This window comes from Triturus cristatus, chromosome 2_1 (assembly GCF_964204655.1).
Source record: "Triturus cristatus chromosome 2_1, aTriCri1.1, whole genome shotgun sequence".
Classification (NCBI taxonomy): Eukaryota; Metazoa; Chordata; class Amphibia; order Caudata; family Salamandridae; genus Triturus; species Triturus cristatus.
Window position 1 is genome coordinate 394,784,022 of NC_140581.1, and position 23,344 is coordinate 394,807,365.

Here is a 23,344-nt window from a genome sequence, read left to right on the forward strand (position 1 = left end):
TTCCAGTTCACATTGACCGAAACTCTGCGCCCTCCAACATAATTCAAGGACCATTAGGGGATGAGTTTCAGTCCAAGTGGAACTACACTATGCATGTCCGTACCCTTCCTCCCCTCCCCCGAAAACAAAAAAATGGGAAGCACAGTATTGAATAGGAATGGGATCAGAAACTAAATCCTTCCCTGAGACTTAAAGATTGAGAAATCAGATGAGAAAAAAAGCAGTTTACAACTATACCAGAAATACCAAAAGCAGACAGAAGTGAAAGAATAGAGCAATCCTCCTTGTCAACAGCTGCAGATATGTCTAACAAAATGTGCATCGAAAAATATTTGTCGTGAAGACAGTTAGTTGCATAAACCGGTGCCATTTTTGTTGAGTATCCTGAATGAAGCTCTTATTGATCAGGAGAAATAAAATTATGAACATGTAGAAAAGAAGGCAATTCAGAAAAAAAAATATTCTATAGAATGCTTTAGTAAAGGAATAGGTCGAAAATTGGAAAGATAGTCAAGATTAAAGGATGGTTACTTCAGTAAAGCGGGAACAATATCAGATCTGAAAGAGAAAGGAACTCTTCCTAAAGACAAAGATTGAAAGGCAAAGTCAGGACAGACCTACGTGGAAAAAATTAACATGATGCAGCTATGTTATGCTATGCTTTGCTTAAAAGGGCCATAACCTAAGCCTCAGCAACAGACTTGGAAGTATGTGTAGAAGTGGTAGAAGGAGGAATTGGTGTTGAATCGGGGTTTGAGGATCGAAAAGAATCACAAATAATAAAGATTTTAGAAATGAAGCAAGATAGTATGTAGAACAAGAGGGGTCAGGAAGAGCAAATGATTAAATTTGTGATTGTAATTATTGGTGCAGCATCCCTGTGCCATTCAAGGTCCTGACAGGTTTTTCTTGAGCGTGCAGTCTTGGTTCTTCAACAGCACAGATGTGCATACTTGTACCTTTTACTTTGTGATTTTGCTATGTCTCTAATCTTATGACCCTTCCGTTTGTCAGTGGTCCTTTGCTAATTATAGCTCATTCTTTAAAAAAAAAAAGAAAATTGGCCCTCAGATTCCTTAACCTGTTCATTTGATTATGGGTGTTGCACTAGACACTTTACACATTACTCCTATCTGTCAAGGTGGGCTAGTTTATGACATAAGTATATTTGTTCCCTTCTTTTACTCTTGAATTTCCAACAAGCTAAGCCGGCATTATTATATTTGCAGTTTTTAGAGAATTTTTATGTTTTTTTAATATAGTACATGTTTTGTAGCTGGTTTGTATCATGCTAATATATGATTCTTAAAGTGATATGAAATGTCTTTTTTAATGAAATCTGTACTTTTATGATTTGCTTTGTCAATTCGAATTAAGTTAGTTTGATTATGATGATGACTTAAACCTAAACTTCATGTCTTTCGTATAAGTTATGCCAGGCAAGTGAATGAAATATAGGCTTTGTATTTTAACCAAGAGCATATTTTGTTTGGTTTTCATTTAAATTAAACAAAGAGCAGGTGAATTGCATGGTGAAAACTAACATTGTTTGCACAATTTTTATCAATTTTGAACAGCTTCCCAGCTTTCTACAGTGCATGAGGAGGTGGTATACTCTGGCACAGTTTTTAAAGGTTCTTGATTCTCCACTACTCACTGGCAATGAAGTGATGTGGTCTAGTTGATTATCTATTATCATGGAGAAGCACATTCTAATCCAGCATTTCCCAGGTTCTAGGAAAGTCACTCAATCTTTGCCTCATAATGTAAATATGTATAAAAGCAACTGTGTTGTGTGCTGTTTAGAACTGTTTCAAGTCATTTTACTCTCAGCCCAGTCACATTGTTGTTTTTGTGACCCATTCTTAATCAGATTCCACACACATCTTATGATTCAACCCAAGTTAGAGGTACTCCTGTTGTAATAAAAATGCCCTCATTAAAGTGCTGTGTGTTGGTCCTTAATAAGAGATCTGGGCTGAATCAAATATCCACCGTAAATAAGCATATGCTTTATTGATGATCACAGGTTACCAAAATATGTGTTAAAGGGATTTCCCTTTGATAGAGACGTTCTTCTCTATTTATGTACCTACAGTATTGTAAAATCTCTTAAAACCTTGTTCGGCATTCTGGTGCAGCAACTTTAATGTACATGCGTATGTCTGCATTGCTATTACATACTAATAAATAAGCAGCATGTCAACCCCAGAATGGTAGGAATACTGGCACCCTCTGAAAATGGCAAAAAATGAAAACCCTCTGGGCATTTACAGTACAAATTAGCAAATATTTAACTGCAAAAATAACTTGAATGTGAGTAAACAGCACATGTCACAGTGCATTGGGGATAGGCTGTTCCAACCTGTGAGAGTGAAAACCAGCTTTGGGAACTCAAGAGACCCTTGAAAAAGAGTTTGACTCCATTGGAACCACAGCCCTTCTCTTGCGTGGCTTTTAGATGTTCTGTAAACTGATTTGCACAGGCTGCCTGCCTGCACATTTTTAAGTGACTGTGTTCATACTGGTTTGAAGTGTACTACTGCCTTGGCTTTGTGAGCATATTTTTAAGGGATGCTTGGTGTCCACCAATGACAGTAATGTGACTAGAAAAACAGAGAAGGCATTGATCTGTGGAGTTGGAAGTTGCACGTTTAGAAACATGTAGGGTAGAATTTTTTACTTTGTTCTGTCAGTAAGCTGAAATAAGTATGCAAAACGTGTAAGGCCTTATAAAGATTTTTTTTTTAAACCTTTTCCAATTTGCTTTATCTTGGCGCTGCAGAGTAAAGGAATTTGGAATTAGTCCTTCGGACATTCCCTTCTCCCAGGGTAGTGGCAGTCGCTCTGATCTGTCTCCTTCTTATGAATATGACGACTTTTCTCCTACGCTTACCAGGTCTACTTAATTCTGTATATTATCTATTGCTATTTTCGTTTTTTACTTTCCTGAACAATTTTAAAAAACACTTTTTTTCTAGATATGTCGCAGAACATGTTTCTATAATTTGCAGAATGCTCTTATTAGCTGTGCTTCTTTATAGTTTTTTTTCCTTTCAGTTTGTCAGACAAATTGCACGAGATGTATATTTTTGTTTTATTTCTGCATTTTTTGTGGTTATTGCTATTTTACTTTTATATCTGATAATTGGTGATGTCATTCATAATTTATGGCTTTAGTAGCTTTAGAATACCCCACCATAGTTCAGTGTCATTGAAGGAATAACACGATAAAAATAAAAGTAAAAGATCATTTAAGTGCACCGAATTTACAGAATCTTATCCTTTAATCTCAGTAAAGAGAATAGTTAACTGGCTGAAAAATTGTAACAGCACTTTGCACATTAAATGCAATGGGATATATATGTTGCTTTGACAACAAGATTTGCTTGTTTAGATTGGTAACGTAAATCATAAGATTTGTGATGTATTTTGGGCTTTGTATAACAAAGTGATAATTCAACCTATAAGTCCTACTTGTACCAAATGTTTAAGACTAAATGTAGAACAGAGGAAAGTGTAATGGGTGTTTTACAATTTGACGCTGGTTCTTCCATACTCCCTGTGTCTCACCCCAAAATTATCAAATGGGGCATGTGCTTCTGAGTGCCAGTTACATTTCCATGGGATAATACCTGTTTATAACGTCGGCTATATTTTAGTTACAAGAAAGAGCAAGCGAGGTGAAACATATGTAATGCCTCTAAATGTATTCATGTAGTTACTTATTTTAGTAGTCCTTGGCATTCTTCACTCCTCAGGCTTTAAAAAGTTTTTTTACACAGTCACAGTAGTCTTTTTATTCGTCTATCCCTTTAAGCCATGAATAAATAGAATAAACCATTACATTGTAAATAACGAGTGAGACCGTTGTCACCTCTGATTAATGGTACACAGTGCTGTGCAGCATTTCCATGATTTCAAAATCCCATACCTTATATTTATAACCATTGTATGTTCTACACATTTAGACTTATTTGTGTCTTCTTAGTGAACTTTTTTCAGTTTTAAAGTAGGAAATGGATGGTAGGGGCTGCTTTACTCTGGATTCCCCAACTGTAAAGAAATTCAGAAAAAAATGCAAGATCTGTAAAAATAACTAAACCAAAAGTACCTCTTTGGTCCAAACAAAGTTTGTTGAACACCATTGGTGAAACTGACCCTGTCATCTTCAAGTGTAGATTTGTAAACAGAGAGCCTTGATATTGGATTCTCAGGTCACTGAAGGACTGGACATGAAGGCCCTAAGTCTTGAATTTAGCAGTAACCATTTGATAACGGTTGCTATGCAAAGCAGCAAAGGCCACCTATATAGAATTTATGCAGAGTTACTTTAAGTATTCTACATTCTCTTTCATACCGCAATTGCAGTGATTCTGAAGATAGCTTTTTCTACAAAAAGAATAAGACACTTACCTTTAGTAACTATGTGTTAGAGGCATATGAGCTGCAGATTACACACTTTTGCATAGATCGCCATCTGGTGTTGGGCCCAGATGTTTGCAGTTTGTTTTTCCTCTTGGAAAGTCTTTGGAAGTCACAAGGTCGGTGACTCCTCCCTTGGTTCGTATTGGGCATCGGCTTCGGCTCCATCCTCAGATTGTTGTTTTCTGCCATCGGGCTAGGATGTAATACTTTGCGCTCTGGTTCCGAACTTTTCCAGTTCAACGATCGACGCAAAATCCTCGCTCATCGGTATTGTTCAGATCAGATCTCTTCAAACACCTTCTCTTCGACACTTCTTCGATTCCAGTCGTCGACGGCAGCCTTCGGGCCTATCCACGCTCCGGTCTCGGCTGATGGAAAGAACTCCATTCAAGAAGTGTCCTCGATGTGGGTCCAAATTCCCCCACACCGATCTTCATGAGGTGTGCAACCTCTGCCTCTCCCCTGAACACGAGGCTCGAGACTGTCCCGCCTGCAAGTCTTTCAGATCGAAAAAGACTATCTGAGATCGAAGGGCCAGACGCAACATGGCGCACGCTTCGACCTCCGCTCCAGTCGACATCTTCGGGGACGACGCCGAAGCTCCGGGACAGCAGCACACCGAAGAAGAAGACCTCGTCAGTGCTTCCGAAGCCGACGACTCGGATGTGGAGGACATCACCCCGGTGCAGAGGGTCGTGAGTACCATACCCCCTCCCACACCCGCGCCGACACCCAAAAAGGCTCCGGTCACGTCACGCCTTCGCCTTCGGGCCTAGGCAAGACCAAAGACACTGCTTCAAGCACCCCACCTTCGGGCCCGGTGAAGAAGCCAAATAAGCCTTCCGGCGGCTCGGGCTCGAGCCAGCCTGCCAGCGGTGCCGAAAAACACACTTCGGCACCGAAAAAGAAATCGGCCTCTACCTCGACACCGATCTCCGCACCGAAGCCTTTCGGTGCCGACCAAACCACATAAGGCCCTCGGCACCGAGACTCCCGCGCCGAAGTCCACCTCGGCGCCGAATAAAAAATCGGAGGTTCCTAAAAAGCACAGCACGGACAAGCCTAAAAAGTCATCGGCCCTGAAACCTTCGCGCCGACGGAACAACCATTGTCACAGGAACTGTTTATGCCGGATCCCTTGCAAAAGACACTTACCAAGGATCCAAAAACTGAACATGTGACTCTCTCTTCTAAAAAGAGACACTTGGACAAACCGGCTCCGCCTCCACCTCCAAATAGGAAGGACTCTGCTACCTCCCCTTTCAGAATTCCTTCCCCACCTCCTCCACCACCTCCGCCCCCTCCACCTTCTCCACCCCCACCTCATCACTCCCCGACCCCGTCTCCAGACGATGATGATCAGGGGGACCCATATTATCCAGGGGATGTGCCACAAGACCCCACCCCTACAGGAACCCCAGACTCATGGGACGACTATAATAATCCAGACATTCCACATGTCCCACAAGATGACCTTTACCCATCCAGGCCATCCCCACCGGAAGACTCATTAGGTTTCCATCACCTACTTCAGAGCGCGGCACATTATTACGGGGTAGAGCTACACACTGACCCGGTAGACACCTTTGATACGCCACATAGGTCTACCGCTATACTACCTATGCTCAAGGGGGTAATTAAACATGCACCAGAGGTTTTTAAAGACCCAGTTAGGGCTAGGGTCATTAACCCACGTATAGAGAAGAAGTACAAAGCTGCCCTCACAGATCCTGCCTATATCAAAGGGCCGGCGCCACTGGATTCCCTAGTGGTTTCCACTGCACGGAAGAGGTCAAACTCCCAGGCGTCAGGAGAAGCACCACCGCCTGACAAGGAGTCAAAGCTGCTAGACGCTTCAGGAAAGCGCACTGCGTCACAGGCAGCCAATATATGGCGTATCGACAACACTCAGGCGCTATTGGCCAGATACGACAGAGCGCATTATGATGAGTTAGAGACCATCATGCACCATCTTCCAGAAAAATACAGAAATAGGGCCAATGAATTAATTCAAGAGGGTAAAACCATAACTAACACCTCTATAAGATGTGCCTTAGACGCAGCAGACACAGCCTCCAGGGCCATTAACACTAGTGTCCTCCTCCGTCGCCATGCTTGGCTCAGAATCTCAGGCTTTAAGCCTGAGGTACAGGCCTCCATTCTAAACCATCCCTTTGACCAAGAACATCTATTCGGTCCAAAGGTGGATGAGGCCCTGGAGAAAATGAAGAAGGACACAGATACGGCGAAATCTATGGGAGCCCTCCAGTCACACCCTCCTAGACGCTCCTTTCGCCGCTCTTCCTTTCGGGGTACCGCCAGAGGATACTCCTCAGCGCGTCCACTTCCTACAAATCCCCTGCTCAATCCACCTTCACAAGGGGTTATCAAAGAGGCGGATATAGGGGCAATAACAATAAAGGCAGAGGCAAAACAAATACTGCCCGCTCTGCCACACCGCCTACCCAATGACTTCCCCCTGCTCCCTCCAGACCATCCCACTCCGGTCGGAGGCAGGATACAAAATTTCCTTCACGTCTGGGAGACCATCACCTCAGACAGATGGGTGACCCAAATTATTCGTTCAGGGTACTGTCTAGAATTAACATCTACCCCCCCAAACATTCCACCCAGGCAACGCCCAATGTCACAAGAACATTCCACGTTACTAAAGCAGGAGGTAATCTCCCTCCTACAAAAACATGCCATAGAACAAGTCCCCTCCAATCAGCAAAATTTAGGGGTCTACTCCCTCTATTTTCTGATACCAAAAAGAGACAAGACTCTACGGCCTATTTTAGATCTCAGGCCTCTAAACACTTACATACATTCGGACCATTTTCACACGGTAACCCTTCAACAGGTACTTCCGCTCCTCTCCCAGAACGACTTTCTCACCACACTGGACTTGAAAGACGCATACTTTCACATTCCGGTACACCATGCTCACAGAAAGTACCTCAGATTTGTAGTGGACGGGCAACACTACCAGTTCAAGGTGCTCCCATTCGGGGTCACAACAGCACCAAGGGTATTCACCAAGTGCCTAGCGGTAGTGGCGGCACACCTCAGAAGACAGCACATTCACGTCTTCCCATATTTGGACGACTGGCTAATAAAAGCCATGTCCTGCAATCAATGTGTACATCACACCGCCACTACAATCCAACTACTTCACCAGCTAGGTTTCACGGTGAACCACCAAAAGTCCCTGCTAATACCATCCCACACAAAGCAATACCTCGGTGCCACCATAGACACCTCAAAAGCCATAGCCTATCCCAATCCTGCCAGGATTGCAAGCATCCAGGCTTTGCGTCAAAGATTCATACCTCAACACTCTCTCCCAGCAAGAGTATTTATGCAACTAATAGGGATGATGGCCTCTTGCATTTTCATAGTGCCTCATGCAAGACTCCAGATGCGTCCACTCCAGGAGTGCTTAGCACGCCAGTGGAACCAGGCCCAGGGGCAACTGACAGATCTGGTGTTGGTAGACGGTCGCACCCATCGCTCTCTGCAGTGGTGGAACACCACAAATCTTTCCAGAGGTCGACCGTTCCTGGACCCGGTTCCACAAATAATCCTAACAACAGACGCATCGCTCTCTGGCTGAGGAGCTCATCTATTACACCTCACAGTGCAGGGCACATGGACGCCTCAACAAAAGTTACTCCACATCAACCATCTGGAGTTACTGGCAATCTTTCTAGCCCTAAAATCCTTTCAGACGCAGATTTCGGGCAAGGCAGTCCTGATTTGCACAGACAACATGACTGCCATGTACTACATTCAAAAACAGGGCGGCACACACTCTCCACAGCTCTCTCAACTAGCATAGAGCATATGGAGATGGGCAATTCCACACAAAATCTTTCTCCTAGCCCAACATGTCCCAGGAGTCCAAAACACCATGGCAGATCTGCTCAGCACACAGACGCAGCAGATCCACGAGTGGGAACTTCACCCACAGGTTTTTCACCCGTTCTTTCAGATGTGGGGGCATCCACAGATAGACCTCTTCGCCACCCACGAAAACAAAAAATGCCCAAGCTTCGCCGCCAGATACCCACACCCATTGTCCAAAGGCAATGCGATATGGATGAACTGGTCAGGCAAATTTGCGTACGCCTTTCCACCTCTCCCACGAATTCCATTAGTGGTGCGAAAGCTACAACAGCACTCCCTCACACTCATCCTAGTAGCTCCAACATGGGCCAGACAACCGTGATACACCACGCTGCTGGAACTCTCGGTAGTGCCACACCAAAAGTTACACCTCTCACCATGCCTCCTAACCCAGAACCATGGAGAGATCAGACACCTGGACCCAGCTCAGCTCAACCTTGCGATCTGGCTCCTGAGATCCTAGAATTCGGATACCTTAACCTTCCCCCTGACTGCATGAACGTCATCAGAGAAGCTAGACGCCCTACTACTAGGGCCTGCTACGCTGCAAAGTGGGAAAGATTTGTTGTTTATTGCCATAACAACACAATCGACCCTCTAGACTTATCTATCCAGCACATCATATGCTACTTGCTCCATCTACAAAGGTGTAACCTAGCATATACATCCATTCGGTTACACCTCGCAGCAATTGCTGCTTACCTACAGAACAGACAGCACCTATCACTTTTCAGAGTACCTGCCATTAAAGCCTTCATGGAAGGCCTCAAGCGGATAATTCCCCCCAGAGTACCACCCTCACCTGTGTGGAACTTAAATATAGTTCTCACAATTCTAATGGGACCGCCCTTCGAACCTTTACATAAATGCGAACTGCAATTTCTCACATGGAAAACAGCCTTTCTTGTAGCCATCACTTCCCTTAGAAGGGTCAGTGAGATACAAGCACTCACTATACAAGAACCTTTTCCTCAAATGCACCACAATAAGGTTGTCCTCCGGACCAACCCAAAATTCCTACCCAAAGTCATTTCCCCCTTCCATCTAAATCAATCGGTAGAATTACCGGTTTTTTTCTCGCAACCTCAAACTGTTGCAGAAAGGGCTCTACACACTCTGGATGTTAAAAGGGCTTTACTTTACTATATCCAGAGAACACAACCTTTCAGAAAGACCAAACAACTGTTTGTCTCTTTCTCTCCACCACATAAAGGCAACCCCATCTCTAAATCAGGGATAGCTAGGTGGATTGTAAAATGCATACAGATTTGCTACAACAAGGCAAAACGAACGCTATCTGTTCCCCCTAAAGCACACTCTACAAGGAATATAGGAGCTTCTATGGCTTTTCTAGGTAACATCCCATTAGATGATATCTGCAAAGCAGCGACATGGTCAACACCGCACACTTTCACAAAACATTACTGTGTAGATGTGCAAACCAAGCAACAAGCTAGTGTGGGCCAGACTGTACTAAAAACACTATTCCAAACCACTGCAGCGGATACCGGTGGTCGGCGCTAGGGTTGGGTACTGCTATATAGTCTATGCAAAAGTGTGTAATCTGCAGCTCATATGCCTCAAACGGAATATGCTACTTACCAGTATGCATCTGTTCTTGGCATGTAGAGCTGCAGATCTACACCCGCCTCCCCGGCTACCTGTATCCGTTCCAGTCTATCTTATTTAGATACAACACACATGGGTTTCTTCACTATTATTACTACGCTCCATCTTTCCCTGCTGCCGAAAAACAATCTGAGGATGCAGCCGAAGCCCATGCGCAATACGAACCAAGGGAGGAGTCACCAACCTCCTGACTTCCAAAGACTTTCCAAGAGGAAAAACTAACTGCAAACATCCGGGCCCAACACCAGATGGCGATCTATGCAAAAGTGTGCAGATCTGCAGCTCTACATGGCAAGAACATATGCATACTGGTAAGTAGCATATTCCTTTGAATACCACCGGGTACCACACTGGATCCAGAATTGTTTCCTGCAATAGCTCCCGATAGTGACGACAAGGAGTTGTAGACAGATGCCACCCTGTGTGCTGATGTTGGTCCCTCAAAACAACTTTTGCTTTCTCAGACTCTGAGAAGCTAACAGAACGAGTGTTGTACACGGTGTACTACTTAATTGAGAAACCCACTCCACAGACCAGGAATGAGGGCAGGAGTTGAGGAATCTTCTGTGAGACTAGCCGCCAGAAATACAGATACCATTGGTAAGTAACTTGTGATGGATACTTCTTGCCGCAGAGTCCTGACCTTTTGAATCCGTACCATAGCAGTATCCTCCCACTGGAGGTGATTCTCAGGAGTGGAGTTTACATCTGGAAGACTTGCAGAACAGTCCATGCAAAAAGGCCCTCCATACAACCCTAAGAGGTGATGCAGCAGAAAATGATAAAGATATGAACGGATGCTTATGTCGCAGCTTGGCAGGTGTCTGTAGTTGGGGCTAAAGTATGGCGTAAGCTCTCTGGAGGATCCTTCTTTACCAAAGCATAGCAGAGTTTGTTACACATAACAGTCCTCAAAGATAAGATCTTCTTTTGGACTGTTTTCCCTTTTATCGTACTGGCAAATCCAACAAAAAGTTGGCTGCTCATCCAGTACTCCTTGGTCATTTCAGCGTGGAAACTAAAGAGCTGCTTAGAATCCAGGCACTGAAGTCTCCTCTTCTCCTTAGTGGAAGGTAACTGAGAGAAAAAAGTGGGAAATGTGATGGACTGCCTCAAATGAAAAGACACCTCTTATCGAAGAAAGGAGGCCTTGGTCATTTGTAGCAACTTGTCAAGACCAAAGGAGATATATGGTGGGTGTTCAGATAGTGCTTGCAGTTCACTGACCCAATGCACAGACGTGATTACAGTTCGGAAATCTGTCTGGAGAATCAGCCTCTGGATACAACTTTGCAAGGGTGATGTACACATCAAAAAAGTAAGACCAAGTTAAGTGCCACTGCGACATAGACATGTATCCCAACCAGTGACTTAAATAGGGCTGATCAGGCAAATTTAGAAAGGCCAAAAGGGCAGACATGTAATTCTTTATATTGCCCACAGCAAAACATTTCTGGCCAGGGACAAACCAAATAGAAGGCAATCAGACACCTTAGCCTGAAGATTCGGCCTGTAGTTCTTGGCAGCAAGCCTACAAGGTTAGCTCAACGGACATAGCAGATGGAGTTTGCATGCAGGTACTAAAGAATCACAATTACAACCACCACCTCCATTTGCAGATCAAAACCAGTCAGCTGATTCTGCTCAATCTCCAGGCGTTTAGGTATAGATTGTGGACCTTCTGGTGCAGAAATCTGCCCTGTTGCTGGAACAGCTTATCATCACAAAGATAAATTAGAAGTGGATGACAAAGCCTTAGGTTTAGCAGATCTGAATACCACACTCTATAGACTAACCAGGGGATATTAGGATGATCTATGCTTGATCCCTCCTGATCTTAAGAACTCTGGATCAGAGGCAGAGGATGGAAAGCATGGAAGAGTCCCAATGAAGGTGGAACGCATCTCCCAGATGGCCTTAAGAGAGTAACTCTAGGGCACGAAAGGTTTAATATTGTGCATTCTCATCGGTAGCGAAAAGATCTCCCCCAGGCATGCTTAACTTTGGAAAGTCACCTAGAACTACTTCTGGATGTTGACGCTATTACTGGCCGGCAAGATGATGCCTGCTGAGTTTGGAGCTCACCAGGTGATTGACCTTTGGGGATATCCTGTGATGGTCCAGTCACCACCACAGTCTCAGAGCCTCCAGCCACAGCGCACAAAACACCACACCACACTGCCCTGCTTGATGCAGTACCACATAACTGTTGTGTTGTTAACAGACCTACCCTTGATTGGCATCAGAAAGGCCGTGAGCACCATTCAAATTCATCACAGCTTCAGAAGATAAATGGGTGTCGCTGCTCCACCTGAGGCTAGTGTCCTGATCCAATTTCATCCAGCTGTGGACCCAACTCCGAGATGATGCCTGTACTATGAGGGCTGAATGGGGCACTGTGCGGTCTAGATGGGGCAGGGAGAAACATGCTCCACTTCAATTTGGCATCCATCATCTACCACAGAAGCGCCAGGGAGCTTTGTCTACAAAGCAGATAATGTTCGAGAGAAATCCTTATTGCTGACGTCACTGACTGAAAAGGTACCACTTCAGGGTCCACATATGCTATCAGGCTTGAGGCTCCAGCAGGATGTATGAGACCAGAAGACCAAGAAGATTCATAATTGTCTGGGCTGGAACACAGGCACAAGGCTGAAACATCAGGATCATATCCTGAATTACTCAGACTCCTTGTGAGTGCAGAACACCTCTCAAAGTTATTGAGTCCCCTGTGAAGGCAATCCTCTGTACCAGCTGGAGATTAAACTTCAGCATATCGATGGGGAAAACCGAAGTGGAAATGTAGGGATGTCTTTTGCCGGGGGGCTGCAACTGACTGAGAGTGAACCCACCTTCAGCAGCTAGTCTTAGGAATAGGGAAAGATGGGCAGCAACTACTACTGTGCACAAAGGGAAGAATGATGAAATGAGTGTTCCACCCCAACGATAAACAGGAGGAAGTGTCAGTGGGACTACAGAACTGGAACATGAAAATAATTTATCATTCTGCACCAAGGATATCATCCAGTCTTCCTAGTATAGGTCAGGCAAGACCTGGCTTAAAGTCCTGATGAAGGTGTTCAGAAACTTAAGGTTTAATATTAGCCTCAGCCCCTCTTCCTTCTTTGGCACTAAGAAGTATTGAGAGTAGCACCCTGTACCTTCCTCCTCATTGGGTACCTTGTGTATCACTCGCTTGGCAAGCTTTATGTGAACTTTTCTGGTGAGGATAACGACATGCTCTGCCAAAGTTTGTCAGTAGTGTTACTTAAGAATCTCTTTTTTTCTACTATTGTAACACAAACCTCACTTTTGAAGTTGCTACTTCACCTGAGATGTGATTACTTCTTGTTTATTCACTGCGGGCAACATCAGAGCCTCACTCATTCATCCTTTTACATTATTGCCTTTGATTGTCTTTTCATGGAACTTTTGATTTTACATCCAGACCATTTTATAGCCCTTGCCTCCCTTCTTTATCGACATCTTTCTGATTCCTGTAATCTCCAGAAATGGAAATGACATCTCAGACATCTGATCAGTGAGCATGATTGACTCTTTTCATGTAGTCTTTGTCTGCTGTCTTTTAATTACTTTGAAGTGATTTGAATCCGCCTGTTTTTCATTCACTTGCCAGTAGGGTACATATTACTAGAACTTGCGTTTCCTAAAAACTGATTCAACATTTTTGTTCTTTAATACACAATTCATTCTTTAACCCCTCAACCAAAAATGCTTTGAAAAACCATCTTTGTCTTGAAATAAATTTGAGCTCTAATTAACAGTTTGAATCATCCATATAGGCCATTGGCGGCATCAAATATGAGCAATTTAGTTATACTCGCAAAAATAAAATCACCCCATTGCTGAGGATTCTTAAGATGTGCTTTTTCATTACATATTTCTTTAAAATATGACTCTACAAAAGACCTTCACTTATACATCCAAATATATAATGGTACAACAGACAGGTTAGGAATTTTTACAGTAACATATTTTCTATGGGTTAAATGTTAAAAGTAATAAGAAAAGTTGACATCACCATTCAAACATTGCATGATTTTTGCCATTTTGTTTTTGCATATTTAATTTTTATTGCTGCTTTTGCTTTTCTTTTAAACTCACATTCTTTTTTGGGAGTATAATTGTGCTTTTCATCATTCCAGAGTAAAAGAACTAACTGTAGATCCGAGTGCTGCTGGCGATATCCGTCCTGTATTACATCATGGACCAAATCAGATTGATGACTTGGAGATGCAGTGGGGAGTAGGAAGCTCTCCTCAGAGGGATGATTTGAAACTGCTTTGTGAGCAAAATGTGAGTGAACTACATTTTTTACAAAACATCCTCCATTTTAATTTTAAACAATCACTGCACCTTGGTCCTTTTCTCTCATTCATTTCACTTGTAACGTCTAACCTTTCTTTTTAGGAAAAGCTATTTGTAGTTTTAGTATTTTACCCAGAATATGAACGCTACACTGATATTAATTTTTATGAGGCATTTGAACTGAGCAGGCCTGTTTTTCAAAGAGTCGGAATTCGTTTTTTTTTACCATGAGAAGACCTTAGACAATATTGAAATGTTTTACAGTCCTTGATAAAGATACACTTATTAAAACCGGTATTAAACTTTCAGTTTCATGTAGAATCATACTGTAACGATTAGGAATTATACATACAACAGAATTGTTTATTCAGGGTTTTAAACTTGCATTTTATGTCATGTTTGTCATGCAAGACTCTTGACCGGGATGTTTAAGGTGAAATTTCCAAATGGTTTTCTGTTGGGGGAGGGGGGGGGGAGGATTGGGGATGGAGGAATGGTTGCTGGTGCAAGGACCATCCATGGAGAAATGAGATTATTCTTTAAGAATGTGTCACGTGTCGAGTGTACCAATGGGGGGACACGTCGGGTGCAATGCTGCACAGACTGAGTCAGGGGGTGTACCGCAGTCAAGACCTCCCGGGGATAGTGGACTCAGGGGGCACGCCGATAGTGGAGCCGGGGGCGCTAGCAGATAGCTTTGCTACATACTATGCGGGTTTATATAGTCCCTGTGACAGCCTCGCGGAAGCGGACGCGGAGCGGTTCCTGCGCGATCACCCTATCGCGACGTTATCAGAGGCAGCGAGGACGGCCTTGGACCTTCCGCTGACAGTGGAGGAGCAAGGGGAGGCGTTGGGTGGCCTGAACCCGGGCAAGGCCCCAGGCCCGAATGGGTTCCCAAGTGAGTTCTTTAAGAAATATTTCTTACAGCTGGGTCCGCATTATACGGCGGTGGTGGAGGAGGCCCGGGAGCGGGGACTGTTACCCCGGGACTGGAGGCACGCTGAGATTGTAGTGTTCCACAAGCCGGGCAGACCCCCGGAGGAGCACGCCTCATATCGTCCGATCTCCCTCCTCAACGTGGAGGCCAAAATCCTGGCGAAAGCATTGGCTAATCGTCTCTTGCCATACATCACCTCGTTGGTCCACCCGGACCAGGCGGGATTTATGCCCTCGCGTGCCACGCGACATAACATTCGGCAGGTTCACGTGGCGACTGCTGAAGTGCAGCGGTTGTGGGTTCCAGCAGCTCTGTTGTTGGCAGATATGGACCGCGCGTTCGACTCCCTTAGCTGGCGCTATATGTTCCTGCTGCTGCAGCGTTTGAATTTCGGGCCGCGGTTCCTGTCATACGTGCGGCTACTCTATACGGAACTTACGGCGTCAGTCAGGGTAGCGGGGGCGTCCTCGTCGGCATTTCCGGTACGACGTGGAACACGCCAGGGCTGCCCCCTATCCCCGTATCTGTTTGCCCTCGCCATGGAACCCTTGGCGGTGTGGGTGCGGATGGACGCGCAAATATCTGGATTTGAGAGGGAGCATGGCCTGGCCGACCGTATAGCCCTCTATGCGGACGATGTCCTATTTTTCCTGACGGATCTGGACTGCACGGGGCCCCGGATACTCCGTATTATGCAGATTTTTGGTGAGACGTCGGGTCTATTCGTGATCCCTCGGAAGTCTACCCTGTGGGTTTTGGGGGGGGTCCGACTCAGTTGCGGGGCTGGGCGTCCCAGGTGCGAATTGCGGTGGGGGGTTTCAGTACTTAGGGGAGGTCTTGTCACCTACCCAGGCGGTTTCTTGGGGGCGAAACGTGGTGCCCGTGTGGGAGCGTGTGTGTCAGGACATTAAATTGTGGACCCGCATGCCGCTCACTATCTTTGGCCGGTCCGCGATTTTTAAGATGGTGGCTCTCCCCCGCCTGTTGTATCAGTTGCAGAACCATCCGTATGGGATTCCACCGACTGGTTCCGTCGGGTGAACGCGACCCTGGGTCAGTTCCTGTGGGCGGGTGGGGCGGTTCGGGTGGCCCTGCGGACGTGCTTCCTCTCACAGTACGACGGGGGTCTGGCTACGTCGGACCTGCTGTATTATTATCAGGCCTCCCACTTGCTTGTTTTGAATGAGTGGTGGTATGGGGATAGGGGAGACCCAGCATACGCGGTGGAACGGCGGCTCATGGTTCCATACACGGTACATACTTTGCTCTATTTCGCCATACATCGGGCGCGCTTGCCGCCAGTGACGCAGGTAGTTTTTCGGATTTGGCGCCAGGCGCTGGCGCGCATTGGATGGTGGAACGTGATCACGCGGGAAACCCCCCTGTGGTATAATGGGGGACTACCACAGATGGCGGCCCTGTCAGGGTTTGAGGGGTGAGACCGGATAGGCATATCCACCATAGGCGATGTAGTGCGGGAATGCGCTTTGAAATCCTTCCAGGACCTCCAACAGGAATTCAGCATGCCGCGGAAGCAGTTCTATAGGTACCTACAGTTTCGCCATGCACTCTTCCAAAGCCTGGCGGGCTTAGACTCTATACCAGACTTTAGCCCAGTGGAAGCGAAGCTCTTCATGGGTGACCTTCAGGAGCGGAAGATCTCCAAGATCTATTGAACGCTTGTTATTCATGGCTCCCCCTCGCTCCAGCATCTCAAAGGGAAATGGGAAGATGACGTAGGGCCCCTTGATGAGACGGACTGGACGGAGGCGCTGGCCTCGCCCCGGGGGGCAGCCATATCTATCCGACTACACCTCATACAATTTAAATACCTACATAGGGCCTACTTTACCCGAAGGAGGCTGTGGCGGGCGGGCCTGATAGCTTCTCCGGAGTGTCTCCGATGTGGACGGGAGGAGGGCTCTTTCCTTCATATAGTATGGCTTTGTGGGTCGCTTTCCCGGTTTTGGAGAGGGGTATTGTCATGCTTATCCGAGATGCTGGGGTGGGATCTCCCCGCAGATCCTAATTTGACACTGCTGCACATTATGGACGATATTGGCAGCAACATATACAAGAGACACTTACTGCTGTTGGGCCTTACCCTGGCCAAGAGGGACATCACGCGGGCGTGGAAGGCCCCTACGGCTCCCTCTATGAATGTATGGAAGAGGGGTCTGGATTTTAGCATGGGCCTGGAACTCCCCATCTTTGCAGCCAGGGGGTGCCCCCGTAAACACTATAAGGTATGGAAGCGCTGGGCGAATTACAGGGACCTTCCCCTGGAGCCGGCCCCGGAGGAGCTGGAGGAGGTGTTTATCTAGGTCCCTCGGGGAGAGGGGGCATGTGCTGGGACTGGGGTTGGAATTGTCGGGCTTAGGCTCATTGCAGATGTTGCTGGTTAGATTTGGTACGGTGTGGGAGTGTTGGGGGGGTTTGCTTTCAACTGAAATGCATTTTTAGATATCCTCCTTTGGTAAAATGTCAACGTCATCATGGGGGCAATGCTTGGGCCGGAACTCCTGGATTTTCAGGGGCCGGTAATTTATGTGTTTGTTGACAAATAAAAACAATTTAAAAAAAAAAAAAAAGAATGTGTCACATGGAAGGTGGAGGGTCCCTCTTATAGGCATTTCCAATATTAGGGGACATCTTGCAAAGGTGATAAATGTAATATTAAAAATGGCAAACTTTAGAGGGATGAACAGACTGAGCATGTGACCACTTGACTTTATGCAGAAGCATTTGCATCTTCGTTTTAGAAAATGAAGTGATTAGCAGGGGATTCTAAATCTCAATGGTGCCATGTTTTGTAGTTTTTTTGTTAGCCAAGTCTTAGACATCTTACACAGAAGTGTTTTAAGCTGTTTGCAAAATGTGTTGCTGCCACCTATTTTTCCCATGCTCATTTTGTTATTGTTTCATAATGTTGGGCTTTGAGTCTGTAAAGTGTGTCGTCTGCTTTGGAGGTACATTGGTCCTTTAGATCGAATTTTAAGTGTCTGCCTAATCTTGTCCAACGGGTTTGCTCTATATGCCCTAATGTCCTGTTCTAAAGTATGTTTTTGCTGTAGTATTTGTTTGTTTGCCTGTGCAACATCTCTCATCAGTCAACCTCTGATAGTGGCCTTAGCCACAGTCCATATTGCCTGTGCCGACTGAACCATACCGTTGTCTGTAAATTAGTTATGCATATGGGGTTTCAGTTGCGTCTTTTCCCTGGGCAGTGTATAGGATGAAATATTGAGACAACACGGTTTCCTGATTGGTTTACTGATGTTCCAGTCTACTTTCAAGCACACTGGGACATGAACCGTAAGGGGCACTTTTAAGATAGCAGCCTAATATGGTTGGTGTAGTCGGTGGGAGGTTAAGAAGTAGTCGAGCCGTGATTGGGTGCTCTGTACGACCAAAAAGAAAGAGTATACCTTATCTTGTGGGCTAAGAAGATACCATATATGTAGAAGACCTTGATGATCCAGGATGTCCCATAGTAGTGCCCTGTTTCTATTGTTGTTAATGTCTATTGGACCAGTGCGGTCCAGGATCGCATCTGGTGCCAGTTTCTAGCCCATCCTTCCCTATAATGATCCTATTGAGATGTAGGAGTAATGAAACCATTAGGGGCATAGATTGACCTTATACATAGTACTTTAGGGTTGATCCGCAGTTTCGCAAAGATGAATCTTCCTTCATCGTCTGTCCAGGATCGGAGGATTGTGCACATGAGTGATTTGTGTATGTGCATGTACATGTTTTTGGGGTTGGGTGCTGTAGTAGGAGAGTGAGCTCATGGGGGTTCATTTACAGATTTATGGCTATAAATTACTTTCCCCACCCAGTCTCTCTTATCTATCTTGGTTATGTTTGTGGATAGGTGCATCTCTTGTATCAGACCTATACCCGCTTTATTTGAGATGAGATAATACTTTCTCTTAATATTGTTGGTTAAGCCATTTAATGTGATAATAGTAAGACGTTTAGTTGCCATAAAAGGGTCCAGGGAAGGAGAGTGGGATGAGATGAGGGGGGTAGGCTATCAATTTCTATAAGGCATGAATAAGTCAGACCCCCCCAGGGTATTGCAGCATGGATTAGCAAATTTAGCAGCACAAATATGGAAATCGAGCAGCATTTTTGCTGCACTTTATTTGACTCATAATCATTCATCTTCAGCCTGAAATCAATAGAAACTGTTTTAGCAGAGTATTCCACTTTGAAATAGGCATGTTTAATGTGTCTGCAGCTCTACGGAAGCACAGCTCCACTCCTAACCTCATGGGAGGGAGCTGTATTTCTCGCTTGGATGTTCTAGTGCCCATGTATGCACCCCTACCGGGGCACACCGCTGCCTCCCGGATCCGTGAGGCAGGACACCTCTGGTCAGTGTCACAGTACTGATTCATGTTGTGGTATACTAAGTGGACCTTTAAATTCTTTCAAAGTTCTTGCTGGTGATGGTGTTGAGAGTCAATGGTGTAAGACTTTCTGCCTAAGGCTGCTAAGGGTTGTGAACATGTATTTGGCGCAGGCTCACCCACTTGATGCTATACAAATGTTGTTGGAGCTTCACAGATCAGATTATTTTTATTTCTTATTCTGGGTTGCTGGGCTTTTGGGAACTTAGAGGCTTCTGAGCTGTCTTGGGCAGCTGAGGAGTCTTCCATGCAGACTCTCCAAGTTTGCTGGCCTTGTGCAGGCCTTGCTGGGATGTTGATGGCTGTTCTCTTGGTAGGCACAGTCTAGCTTCTCCTGCAGGCAGGCGGGTACGGTCTCCTTCCCTCTACAGCAACAAACCTTTGCGCAGGAATCCGGACTTGGTGCAGGTCTAGAAGCCCTCCTCCACCATGACTTACCCTTCAGAAGTGTACTGATATTAAACATGTGTCAAGGTTATCAAGCGCAAAGCTGCTCTTGAACATTAAAGCAGCAACTTTCTACAGCGAGTAAAAGACTGGCTGCATGTAGCAGCATGCACTGGGGAGAAATGGGACAGTCTTTCTGGAACTAGAGTGAAACTGCAACCATTATTAGTAGGAGAGCAGCAACCCAGAATACTGACAATTTGCGTGCACTAGTGGAGAAAGTCTGCCAAAAGTCAAAGATATATATAAAGTACTGGCTTAGTGGTGCCAGTGACTCTGTTCTCCTGGAGATTAAACCGGGAAAGTAAAGTGAACCTGAGGCTGCCCTTTTCAAAGTTCAAACACTTACCTCAATCCCAGGGAATTCCATCCTTTCTTTGTGTCTGGGTTTTCCAAACTCCTAAATTGAGGAGTCTCCGGATTGAACTGGTAAAGGAACGTTTGTGTATTCGAGTAAGACCGATGTGTATTCGAGTAAGACCGATCCCAGCACAGGTCCCCTCTGCTAAGTAACCAATAACAACACAGGAAGAATGGAGGAGGTGTGGATTGTACTCCAGCTTATAAGAATCTACAGTAACACAGCAGAGAGTTGGCAGATTCACCTCAACGCCCAAGGTAAATCAGTTTTCAGAGGGGGGATCCTAAGCAGCAGTATATGCGGAACAGGAGCCTGTGTGAAGGAGATGGGACACCAGCACACTCAGAGGTTTCTAGTGGACTTCACTATTCACAAAGTTGATGTGAAACACATGCCCACATCTTCCACACAGAAGGAAGAGAAAGGACCCCAGAGATCTGATATACCTTTAGCTGGGAAGAGCCAGTTGATATTAATTATTATGAGAGGAACACATAAAAAGATTTTTACCGCTGGACTAATTATTGATGCCAGCACTACCACCATTCAGTTGATAGCTTGGTTAAGGGGGTGTTAGCAACCTTGATTCAGGAGATGGGTATTTTTTGGGTGGCCCATTGTCTGAAAAAGTACAGCTCTCCTGACTAAGAGGAAACAAAAAGAGGGAGCACCTGCATCAAGCTTGGATTATTGCAGAGGTCACTGGAGAAAAGACATGACTAGCCCAGAAAAGTGAACAAATAGGGCGGCACCGTTTACCAAAGCTGGGCATAGAAGTTTCATTCCAATATCTGTTTACCTATGCCTCCGGTTTGGTTTGCACTAGGATGCTGCATTTCATGGGCAGTTTTGTAAAAATTACGGCCTCTTTGAAAAACTGCTGATTTCGCGATTTGTTTGCTAATCGCAAAGTTGCGAAATCCTGGAGGGTCTGATAAGTGGGGAATTTTCATGAGGATTTGGTAGCTTCTTGTGTTTTTTAGACCTGAAGAATAGAGAAAGTAGAATGATACTGCCCCACATCTCTTGTTATTTGACTTCCAATGTGCTGTTAATTGTTTCGGGGTCGAACATGATGAAAATGGAGAGCTGTGGGTGGGAAGGAGATCAGGTTAGAAGTCTGCAGGGAACACTTTGTAGGTAAGTAGTAGAGTTGTCCTGTGGCTCAGAGGTGCGTGAAGGAGTGTGGTATCCTTGAAGACAATTGCAAGCAGAAGGTGGAATGCTCAACCAGCTATCATGTCACTTGTGCTCACTCTGCAGTTGGAGGTGCCTATCGTGAATCAGTAAAACCGCAATCAAGCATATGATCAAAAGGGAGTAGGAAGTGCATTAACAAGAAAAGATGTAAAGCAAGAACATGAAATGCATTATCATATAAAAAGAAAGAAGTAATAGCAGGGTAGTTCGGAGAGCCCAACAACAATCTATTCAGATAGTGTTCGGTTAAACTCAGTTGTGTTTAGCTGGTCTCACTGACGCTATGGGTGGTACTGTTCGAGATGGAGTTTGTCAGTTTCAATGGTGATCAAGATTTGTCACAGGGAATAAACAGCACTGTTTTGAGCACTTTTTCTCTCTGAGTAGTTCCGGAACATTCGATTAGGTGGTCTCCCTTGTCATGTTGTAAAGTCAGTGTCTTTATGCTTAGGTACCAATTTGGTCCGTAACGTTGGGGAAGCTGTGCCTCTGGGTTTTCCAAGCTGGTGAGGAAGCAGGTCATATATTCTGGATTGACGGAGTCATTAGAAGTCCTATATTTAGTTACACACATGGTTTCCGGTTCAAGAAGGCCACACTTAATATCCCATTTTTTGATCTGTGGACAGAGAGCGTGAAAGGTCTTGCGCTATACATTGGTGTCAAAAGAGAAGTTCCCATAACTTGGATTTTATTCCCGCCCAGATCGTATGGTCCATGCCTTCTTGTCTCAAAGAGGTTCTGTTGTGTATGATGGAGGAAGCATGCAATAATTGGCGTGGACTTGTGTAGAACTTTATTAGATGGTAGTTGTCAATGGGTCCTCTGCACTCTTTGACTAGAGATGCACATTATAAGTTAAGTTAGGAAATCTTTTCAAGTCAGTCAGTCAGTCAGTCAATTATCTATATTCGATTAATAAAAATCATAAAAGATCGTTTCTCTCCATTTTGTTGTTGGATGTCATAGAACCTGCCATTATGGCAAATTGAGCAGTCCTCCAGGTCCACAAGGTTTTGTTTAAAGTATCCCTGGTCCCACATTTTCCATTTGTTAAAGTCTCTGTCTTCCTTGTGGGTTAGTCTCTGATCAGTGCTCACCACCTTTTCCTGGTTTGATCCCATATCTCTCTTGAAGGTTTTAACATCTTGGGTGAGATCAGTGATCTTATTATCAGTGAGCAGAAGGCTGGCCACTACTAAGGGGACTTTTTGAGGATAAAGTCGGATTGGTAGTAGTTGTTTTTGTTTGCCCATACCATCTCTGTGAATAGTAGTTGAGGAAAGATGCTAGTTCGAGGCATGTGAGCTGTAGATCACATGCTTTGCATAAGATTGCCATCTAGTGTTGAGTCTGGATGTTTGCACTTTGTTTTTCTGGAAGAAGTTTTCCCTAGTCACGAGGTAGAGGACTCCTTCCTTAGGTGATAGTGCGCATGGTCATCGGCTCCTTCTTCAGATTGTTTTTTTCCGCTATCGGGTTCGGATGTACCTCGCTGCGCTCCGGTTTGACTTCGATCCTTCTCTGCGCGTATCACATTTACAATCAACGATATTGTTTCCATTTGTGTTCCCATTTCTTCGCAGACTGTTATTCCTAATTCGATAGGAGAGCTCGTGGTAGGCAGTCAGGCCTAGCCCCTGGTTCGACTTGCATTCGATGGAACCAACTCCTTTCAAGTTC

At 45.1% G+C, this 23,344-nt stretch overlaps 1 protein-coding gene across 8 annotated transcripts in view; it reads left to right on the forward strand.

Moving 5' to 3' along the window:
• The window catches only part of KIF2A (kinesin family member 2A), a 418,450-nt gene that overhangs the window by 295,947 nt on the left and 99,159 nt on the right, over positions 1-23,344 (forward strand). For 4 of the 8 annotated variants that reach the window (XM_085631560.1, XM_085631543.1, XM_085631526.1 and 1 more), the window contains 2 exons: positions 2,786-2,899; positions 14,133-14,283. In XM_085631560.1, coding sequence (XP_085487686.1) covers positions 2,786-2,899; positions 14,133-14,283 — 265 coding nt within the window. The remainder of the gene's footprint in view (positions 1-2,785; positions 2,900-14,132; positions 14,284-23,344) is intronic. The other 4 variants (XM_085631589.1, XM_085631578.1, XM_085631569.1 and 1 more) reach the window with 1 other exon arrangement.